Source organism: Grammomys surdaster, unplaced genomic scaffold (assembly GCF_004785775.1).
Source record: "Grammomys surdaster isolate TR1022 unplaced genomic scaffold, NIH_TR_1.0 125767, whole genome shotgun sequence".
In the NCBI taxonomy this organism is placed as follows: Eukaryota; Metazoa; Chordata; class Mammalia; order Rodentia; family Muridae; genus Grammomys; species Grammomys surdaster.
The window spans coordinates 2,258,545-2,268,877 of record NW_021620598.1 but is presented as its reverse complement, the minus strand read 5'-3'; the positions used below and the strand labels follow the sequence as shown (position 1 = coordinate 2,268,877).

Sequence of the window (10,333 nt, the reverse complement as noted above, 5' to 3'; positions counted from 1 at the left end):
CCTCTCACAGGCTAGACCACCATGTCCCTCTCACAGGACAGCCCACCATGTCCCTCTCACAGGCTAGACCACCATGTCCCTCTCACAGGACAGCCCACCACATCCCTCTCACAGGACAGCCCACCATGTCCCTCTCACAGGCTAGACCACCACGTACCTCTCACAGGCTAGACCACCATGTACCTGTCACAGGCTAGCCCTTCCTCACCCTAGCACCTTGGCCTGCCTGGTTGCTGAGGGGCCAGTCATCCTGCTGAGAGTCACTTTGGTGCAGGGATTTCTTCTCTATTCTCCGGGAACATTTTCCTTCTCTGACCCTCCAGGACGTTTCTGGCATGTCTACCCACCCCTCTCCTGCTGGCTTCAGTGGGTCCCTGCTTTATAAATGATGGCCATGCGTCAGCCCCAGACCTTAGGGTTCCTTTCCCCTGTCGGCACGTGCCCATGATGGCACCCCAGATTGCTGCTTTGCTACTCTTTGTATCAACCCCCACACTTAAGGCTCTACCCTAGGCCTTGTTCTGAGTCCTGGTCACACACCTGCTCCCTCCTCAGCTTTCCCCTACCTACCCTTTACCTGGAAATTATAGGCAGAAAATGATAGGAATCCCTCAGTAGCTATTATTCTCTTGTCCTTGATAGAAAAGGGCTACTGAGACATTTCCCATCATCCTTTATAATTAGATTAACTTTCTAAATGTTGTCCAATAAAACATGACTGGAAATATCTTCTGAAACTCTTTACATTGTTATTCTTGCTTCTCCACAGTTTGCTCATGTATGTGATGGCTGGCATTTGAACAACCATTATACACGAGGTCAGGACCCGATGCCAAGTATGCCAGAACATGGTGGCCACAGAGCTTCTATTCAAGTCTGAGACTATTCTGAGGATCAACACATACAGACAGATTCTACCTTGTGTAAAATGCTGGAGTTGGTGCTTTTTTGGGTTTCTTCTCTTTTGCCCCATCAGGCAAACCTAACCCTACAGATGTCTAGTGGACAGTATACAGTTAACATATTCAAAATTGTACTTGCAAACTCCCGACCCTCTCAGTGCGCCCCTTGCCCCAGCTTCCCATCTCTGTAGACACCAGTTCCATCCTCCAAAAGGCCTCCACTTCGCTCTCGCATTTGCTACATACATCGTATATGGCCAGATTATCTGGTTCTTATCCCTCACCACAGTGAAACCTGCTTGCAGCAGAAGCAGTTTTCAGAGTGAGCACTGACACAGGAGCTGGGTGTGTGGACAGCTTAGGGGCACAGAGGTGGCTCTGTGGTCTGGGAGGGACTCACCAATTTCTCCTGGATTTGCTGCTTCTGCGTGAACCAGATCTCCTCCAGCTGCTCCCGGTTCATGCCCTTCCAGCGGTCAAGGATCACATGGTGAGGCCCAAAGGAGCTGGCCGCCTGCTGAGGGTTCTCAGAGAGCAGGTCCCCATGCAGCAGGTTGGTGATCTCGGTCATGTTGTCTTCTTGTTCTTGTTGTTTCTCATGCCTCTTTCTTTCTGCCAACTCCACAACCTGTGCAGAGAAGGATCTCAGAATATGTTAGAGTAACCGCAGGGTCAAGACCTTCCATCTGGGCCCTGGTTGCAGGCTGGGGACCCCAGCTATCAGAGCACTGTTGGGCAGTGGCTGGGCTTTGGGTCATTGACCACAGCCGTGTGTACAATTGTGGATTTCTATACTAACTTGTGAAAGCAAGGCACTGCCCCCACTGGCTTGTCTCTAAGCAGTGTAACCCGTGATCCCTAAAACTTTTAGACACTTGTACACAACAAGCCAACAGTGTGACTTCTAAGGGTGGAAGCACACTGCTGCCCCAGCAGTCCTGACAGTTTCAGCATGGTCCCTGTTACAAATGAGTTCCTGTCCATTCACTGTTCAAAGCCTGGAGTGAGGGACCATGTGATTTGTATAGTAAGTCACCTGTCCTCGCTAGGCTGCAGATAGTTCTCTGTATAGTCAAAAGGCGGTGTGATGGTTATTCTTGGTTGTCAACTTGACTACATGTGACTTAACTAAAACTCAAGCTGCTGTGTACATATGTGAGAGACTTTAAAAAAAAATTGGGTCATTTGAGGTGGAAAAACTATAGTAGTTCTAATAAGAATGGCTCCCAAAGGGATTAGAAGGATTAGGAGGTGTGGCCTTATTAGAGGAAGTGTGTTGCTGGGGATGAGCTTTAAAAAGTATCCACACGAGGCCCAGTGTCTGTCTCCCGGCGCCTGCGGATTAAGATGAAAAGTTCTCAGATACTTCTCTAGAACCATGCCTGCCACCATGCGCCCATCGTGATGATAATCCTCTGAAACTGTCATTTTTAAAATGGTTTCCTAAGAGTTGCTTTGCTTGTGGTGTCTCTTCACAGCAATACAACAGTAAGACAAAGATCCACCTGTATAAAGGACGTCAAAGAAGGAAGCTCTGGATCTTTGCTTGATTGTGCTCACACTCACTGGCAAGTTCATTACTCCACTGGTGTTAGAGCCCACTTCTTTGGGATTCTGAGATATACTGGTGTCCACCTCATGGGCTGAATAACAACTATTGGGTTTCTGGACTTTCTGCCAGCCATTGTTGGAATAATCTGACCCACAGCCTGTAAAACTATAGTAAAGCATTCTATCAGTTCTATTGTCTAGAAATCCCTGACAAACAAAGATGGATTAGGAGACATTTCCCAGCATCAGCTGATCTTCTTAGAAAGAATGGGCAGCGGACTCGCAAGGTGTGAAATGGGTTTATAATCCTAGCTAGCGCGTATGAAAGACACACGATCCAGGTATTTTACTTACGAGCTGTAAGCCGAGATTGGGAGACTTGGAGCTCTGTTAACCTATTCCCCAGTTATAAAATCCCTTGCTACTTTGTTTTTCTTGGCCTGTGCTCATAGTCCATCTCCTCTTGTGGCAGCCTCCTCTACCCGTCTTCTTTCTTTCTCCTCTCTCTCTCCCTGCAACCCCCTCACTTGATCCTCAGGTCCCAGCTTTCTCCCTCCACTGCCCAATCACAGGTGCGAGCCTTTTATTGACCAGTTAAATTGGGGAACAAGGTTTCATGTAGCATCACTTGGCGTACGAGAGGATCTGCTCATTGTGGTTCCAGGCCACATCTTGAGAAGCCAGTATTTAGCCTTAGGACACAGGCAGCATCGGACCAACCCACTACAGGCAGGGGCTTGCAAGAGGACAGCTGCCTTGTCATCCGGCATAGGCTTTGTGGCAGACAAGACCAAATTCAGATACTTACCACTTAGAACTTGGATATCCTTGGAAAATCGCTCATCCCTTCTGAGCCTTTCTTTATCAATGAAATGGCATTAGTCAGCTTTTCTGGTAGGGCTGTTAAATAGCCAAACATGCTAACAGGGAATTGTTGCCAGGGTTAAAAGTATCAGAGCTGGAAAGATAGCTTAGTGTGTAAGAGCCGAGGACCTACGTTCTAGTCTCAGCACCGTCCAGCTCCCTGTAACTCCCACTCCAGGGGATCTGACAGCTGGTCTCTGAAGGTACCTGCATTCACATGGCACACATGCACACACAATTAAAAAATAATCAAATAAACCTTAACCTTGTGGCTACCATTCAGAGTCCTGACAATGTGCTAAACTGTCCTACCACCACATGAGTTCTCAAATTGACTAGCAAGTGTAATAGCCATTCCTGCTGTCTGGACACTGTGCCTGACCGTGGGTGTATTCTACCCTACACAATGTGAGCACAGGAGGCTGTGCAGGTTCTTGGAGGCCATGGGTGGGGCCAGCTACATCCTCTCCTTTCTGCACTGCTGGAACGCTCTCCATCAGCTGCTAGCACTCAGCAAGCATTGGATGGACGTGCAGCAGGAGGGAACCATCGGTTTTCTATCAGGAGCCATGAAACCCAAGATGAGCCTTACCAGAGCAACAGTGCATGCTGTTGGGTAAAGTGGGTATTGCCCTCACCCTCCTTCTGCAGATGGTAAAACAGGCGTCTATGGACTTGCCTAAGAGAAGGGCTTTGCCTGGCACCTTGCAGGCAGGCTCTGAAGCCTGCACATTAAACCCTGATACCACACCACCTTCTGATAGAATAAGCAGTCCCTACTGTGCCTGCCTGCTGACAACCAATGGCCCCTCTGAGACGTTCTTTCTTCTTTGGGACAGGGTCTCTCTGTGTAGCCCAGCAGGACCAGGAGCTCCTCCTACCATATCCGTGGAGTGCCAGAATCACAAGTGTGGGCCATCATGCCCAGTGTGAAATTTTCTTTTAATTTTCCTGGCTAAATGGCAAAGTCTGTTACCAGTCAGGGACAGGAGCTGTGAGGCTGAAGTGCAGCTTCCTCAGAGAGAGCCGTTGTGACAGTGCTGCCCTGAGAATCCATCTGCATGGGGAGCTATAGAGTCTGAGGGTATCACTGCAGATGCTTATTAAAATAGTATGGACGGAGCCAAACGTCGTGGTACACGCCTTTAATCTTGGCACTCGGGAGGCAGGTGCAGGCAGGTCTCTTTGAACTAGAGGAGGCCAGTCTCCTCTACATACTGAGTTCCGGGACAGCCAGGACTACATAGAGAGACCTTGTCTGGATTTTTAAAAAAGCAAGAGCAAATGTGAAATAAAGTCAGCTATTTTCTTCCTAAGACTATAGGTCTAGAGACAGGGTAAATCACCAGGAATGTAACTACATAGAAAAACAAACAAACAAACAAACAAACAAACATGACAAAACAACAACCAAAACCAAACCAAACCAAACCACAGAGGAGGAGGCAGTTTGCAAAGGAGCAAGAAACTTGGAGCCACTGCAGGAGGGGCGGGAGGACAGGAAGCTCCTAGGAAGGAAGCATGAGCTGGGAAGAGGAGGGTGTGTTAGGGGGACCGACTGCCTGACTACTGAGTGTGTGAGCCGATGAGACTCAGACAAGCCAGAACAAGGGGCGTTCATGGGGCAGATGTTCCCATCCTCATTCAGGTTTTAAACGTGACTCTGCCCAGGCCTGGCAGCTTGCTTGCATGGAGAGCCTTATAGATTTCACTCTTAGTTGAGAGACAGGCCAAATCAGACTTCATCTACCTCTATCATGCGGTGAGCCCTGTCAGAGCTGGTAGTATAAGCAGTCTGGTTTTGGAACCTCTCAAAACCCCAGGAGCCCCCAGGATGCTGCTGTGTGCATGTTCTTCCTTCAGACTGAGCTCAGGGTGTGTATACCTGGCTCTTGTTGAACGCTTTCACGGCTGCGCAGACTTCCTTCCTGGTGGAGCCTTCCAGCTTCTGCAAGTCTCTGGCTGCTTCATCAAACTTTAGTAGCGTCTGAGTGTGGTGGTGTTCTGCCAGAAAACAAGATGCCATCAGCCTGAATATGCTGACCAGAAGCACCACCCAACGGTGTGCTGATTCACACTCATTCCTTACCAGGGGACAGAAGGGGGAGTGAATGGAGGGTCAGGAGACTATATGCCTCACAGGTTCTAGGAGATTTAAGTGTAGCTTCTACAGCTTTGTGAACAGGGATACTAGCAATCTCTATGGATTGATGACATTTGTTGTGAATTGGTGATGTCTGCAGCAGCACTGAGGTAGATTAGTTAGGCCTTGCTAACTCTGGCCTATCAGGAGATGGTTTCAGTCTTACAAAGGCAAAAAGTGGTAGGAACCCGGGGGAAAAAAGGCTGTAGAAACCAGTCAAGACCCAGAGCAGAGTGCCAGGTCACAGATACTGGTGGAGTAGGAGTGGAACTTTGCTAGGGCAGTGATGGGGACAAGGAAGGATGAAGGTCAAGGGCACCAGGAGTGAAGTATAAAGGCCTGGAGCCAGAACAGGCTTCCAAACATGGCCCAGCACAGTTACCAGAAGCTGTTGCTTAGCCTCTGTGCCCCGCCCTCACCTGTGAGGCACAGTGTTGAAGAGCAACGGGCATGTGAAAGTCACTGGCCAGCAGCTTCTGCTTTCTGTGCTTGTGCTGTGAGGGGCTCCTCCATATCTCCCAAACCTAAGACCACAGACTCTCCATTGTGCTGGGACGCAGGGCCTCCCATATGCAGGGCAAGCGCTCCAACACTGTGCTACATCCCAGTCCCGGAGGACCAGTCTCTTTAGCCTTCACTTTCCAGCCTCTGCATACCTTCATCCTCCCCTCGCTCTTCATTTGTTAATCTGGCTCGTACCAGAGGGTGATCAAGAGCCGGGATTGGGCCCCATATTGCTCAGGACACACACACATGAGAAATGGGTTTCTCCGCTGTCCTGTAACTTGAAAGCATACAATCCCCCCCCCCCCAAATAGATATACAAAGGGTGATAGTCCATAGAGGAAAGGGAGAGAGATGAGAAAATGTAGGGAATGCCTGGCTTGGGAGGTTGGAGGGAAGGGCCCAAGAAATAGCTTCTCTAGGACACGTCTATTCAGATCTGAAGGACTAAAATGGTCAGGGAAGGTGCAGAGGACCTAAAGTGGGAGCGATAGGATGGACTCTCAAAGTGAAAGAGTCAAAGTGTTTGAAATGCCATGAACAAGCTGATGTTGTCCAGGTGGGCAAGGGCCCAGCATGGAGAGCCTGTGGGCTGTGCGATGATCTCAATCTTATCCACATCCCGTGACAACATTAGATAGTACTGGGCTGGGACGAGAGTATGGGTGTGGTGTGGTGTGGTGTGGTGTGGTGTGGTGTGGTGTGGTGTGGCTCAACTTGACAGTATGTAAGAAGTCTCATTCTGCCTGTTAAGAGTGGACTAGAGAGGAGAGTAAACAGTTACAAAGCCAATAGCAGAGGCCTGTCCAGGTGAGACAATGCCATGGCTTGTCTCACGGTGGTGGCAAGGGGTTGGCGGGTAGGGGGAAGTTCAAAGTGTATGCAGGAGGCAGAAGGGGCACAGTTGAGGATGGCTGAAGGTGAGGTCAGGATTGCCTCCCAGCTTTCTGGTCTGACAGGCAAGGAGGGAGCTGAAGGAGAAGCAGATCCAGCAGAGCAGCCCAGGGAGGGAACTGGCCCTGGGAGTCAAATAAATGTATATATCAAGGAGGCTGAGGCTGAGAACAGACAACCCTGGGCCAGACTGGCCACAGCAGCTCTAGGACATGTGGACAAGAGGAGGCTGGGAGGGAAGGAAGACCATCAGGGAGAAAGGCTTGGGGGAGCCCAAAGCTGAGCAAGGAGCGTGAAGAATCACAGAGACAGGAGCAGCTGAGGAGGGGAGGCAGTGGCTCTCACTTAGTTCAGATTTGCCCTTCAGTCACTAGTGATGTACCCAGAGGACCAGACACTGCTGTGACTACCTGTCTAGGAGGGGCTGACAGCCTTCATGGAGGCAGAATATGCTGGATTTGTTTTGTTCATTCCCCCTGGAAGTTCATGTCTGAATCCAGAGGTTCCCTGGGAGGACCTGCTAGCACCAGGCCTATGACCGGGCTAATGAAAGTACCCAATGGAACCTCCATTTCCACACCCAAGAGACTTGCAAGATCTCCGCTTTAATTCATCTTCCAAGCAGGCTGTGCCTCAGTGCCTGCCTCCAGGTTTCTGCCCTACTTGAGTTCTACCTTGGCTTCCCTCCCTCAGTGACAGCATGTGACCCGTAAGTTAAATAAACCCTGTCCCCCACAAGTTGCTTTTGGTTGGGTGGTTTCATCACAGCAATAGAAGGCAAATTAGGACACTAAGCATGCTGAGGATGTGCTCCTGCACTGTGGAGGCATGCTGGGGGATGCTGACTCCTACGGCTGAGGTCTTGACTTTTGTAATGTTAGCAGGGCTTTGAAAAGCATCCACCAAAACTCAGCTAGAGGATGACTTGCTGTAAAGACTCTGGCACTCACCCCATCGTCTTTCATTACCTGCCAGTTTGTGGTCAGCCCGGGCTCTCTCCCATTCCCCATACTGTTGCAGAGCCCATTCTCTATTCTGTTCCTTTTGAAACCTCTTCCTTTCTTGGAAGTTCAAATCCTCTCCCATGAACTTCTGCATTCCGGATATAGTGTTCCGCACGTCATTGTCTGAAACCCGGGCTGGAAGCTCTTTCTGAAGGGCCAGGGGGTCAGAGAGATCAAATTCACGGCGAGTTTCTGGCTTCTGAAAGCTCTGCTGGAAGTCATTGATAGCTCTGCACAGTTGTTTCCTGTGCCTCTGTTCCCGGTCATTCATTATGCACATGACTTTGTCGTTGTGTTTCATCTCAGCAGCTAGGAGAGACACAGCGTTCTACGTGTAAGCCACGATGGGTAGAAATGAATCCTGCTTTAAAATAATTTTCATGACTTAAAAGACAAGGTTCCCAAACCGTAACCATTAAAGGAGCAGTATCTACTCATCTAAAAACAGACCTTAAATACACAGGAAAACCAACTGAGAAATGAGCAGAGGCCAGGACAAGGTCCAGCACTGTAAAGAAACCCAAGTGGGGAACACACTGAGAAAGTAATATTAACCTTTCATGGGACACACTTAATGAACTTCAGGAAGAATGCTTAAACGGTTGCCAACGGCTGCAGCAGAGATGATGTGAAGACTGAGGCTGAGACTGTCCCACACACTGCTTGTTGAAACATAACTGTATACACTTCTAATAATGCAATCTGACCCACCCGGTCCACTCTAGTGTCCCTCTCACATATACACAAGGGACATAACACATGGACAGTCACTGCAGCAGTATTTGCAAAAAAAAAAAAAAAATCTTTAAAAATCTGGGTATGGTAGTGTGCACCTTCAATCCCAGAATGTGAAAGGCAGCCTGGTCTATGGGGCTTCTGTGGTACCTGCATACACAAATGTTCACACAACACACACACTCACAAAACATACAGATGCAAAGACACACAAAAGCAAGTTCCTAATATTATGGTTGTATAGACAGTGCAAGTATAAACACAAGGGAAATGCACACTTCTGTAGAAGAAAAAAAGGGAGAAATTATAAGGGGGGGCACTTGTGCTATATAAAATGCAGGTCTCAGAGCGAACTCTTAAAGGAAAACACCAGAGGCCAACGTGGCAAAATGTTGACATCAGACTTGATGGTGGCTGCATGTGTCTGTTACATTGGTGTAACAAATACAAATAAGCCAGACTGAAAAGTTTGGAAAATGTGTAATAGTATAAAAAAAACCCAACTCCCCTCATAATCCAACTACTCCACACATTAACCTCTGATAACAGACTTTGTCTTTTCCTAATCATGTTATAAGACTTAAGTTGTTAGCCCATTTATCTCTAAAATTTTATCTGTCCAGCTTTTTTATAAATTTAAAAACTCCCGTGATATTTTAAAAAGCCAAATGTTCAACGGTTTGGTGAAATGGCTAGCCAAGAAAGGGAAACTGGATTCTGTCTGAAATGTTGATCTACGGCCTAGAACACTACTCGAGCCATGTAAATCACCCAGATGGCTCAGAACTTAAAAACTCAAAACTTGACAGGAAGAATATGCTCATGTAGTTAACTGAACACAAGGTGTGAAATTTTAAAAGACCGTGAAAATGATAACTCTGCGTGTGTATGTGTGTGTGAGTGTGTATGTGCATGTGTCTGTGTGCTAGTGCATGTATATGTGTGTGCACATGTGTGTGCGTGCATGTGTGTGCACACATTCATGCTCCAGCACACAACTGTCACTTGATAGCAACAGCTGTCCTCTGTAGAAGGACATCATTGAGTTTTGAAGAAGAAAATGTTTACATAGGTATTTAAAGCTTTCCCTTTTTAGAGAAAATTTTTTTTAAAGAAAACACAAATCAATGCTAATTTTATTTAAAATGTATCTCCTAAGATGTACATTAAAACTCAATAGCTGCTTTTTCTTGAGAGGAAGAATATCCTTATTAAATTATCTGAGCACAAGAAATTGAAAAATTTTAAAAGGAGAAAGACCATAAAAATGATAAACTCTGTGTATGGGCTCACACCTGTGCATGTGTGTGTGTGTGTGTGTGTGTGTGTGTGTATCTGGAGACACAAAGCAGATGCTCTGGTTTTCTCAGTTGTGCAAAAAGGAAGACAGGCGGCCATAAGAGACAGACGGGCATTTTAGAAATGCTCACCAAAGGTTTCATGCCTAGCTTTGTCCGTTGCTTCTTTTATCTTCTGGTCACGAACTTGAACATCCCAGGCTTCTGTGTCTCCCTAGGAATGGGTAAGGGAAGAGAGGTTAGAGCCTGCTAGCATTATTCAGTAGGCCACAAACTCCCTCATCTGGCCACAGCATCAACAGGTTGCCTTTTCAGGCTTGGATGCCTTTGCTTATGGCTGGGTCTTTTGCCTGGGTTGTCAGCTGTCACTAGAGCCTCCTTCATTTCCTAAACACACACACACACACACACACACACACACACACACACACACACACA

The 10,333-nt window shown here is 47.7% G+C and overlaps 1 protein-coding gene across 1 annotated transcript in view; it reads right to left on the bottom strand.

Annotated features, from left to right (window-relative positions):
• Positions 1 to 10,333, bottom strand: part of Ribc2 (RIB43A domain with coiled-coils 2) — a 13,368-nt gene that overhangs the window by 2,410 nt on the left and 625 nt on the right. The window contains exons 2-5 of the mRNA XM_028788794.1: positions 10,028 to 10,109; positions 7,827 to 8,171; positions 5,203 to 5,321; positions 1,303 to 1,530 (exon numbers count right to left, since the gene is read on the bottom strand). Coding sequence (XP_028644627.1) covers positions 1,303 to 1,530; positions 5,203 to 5,321; positions 7,827 to 8,171; positions 10,028 to 10,109 — 774 coding nt within the window. The remainder of the gene's footprint in view (positions 1 to 1,302; positions 1,531 to 5,202; positions 5,322 to 7,826; positions 8,172 to 10,027; positions 10,110 to 10,333) is intronic.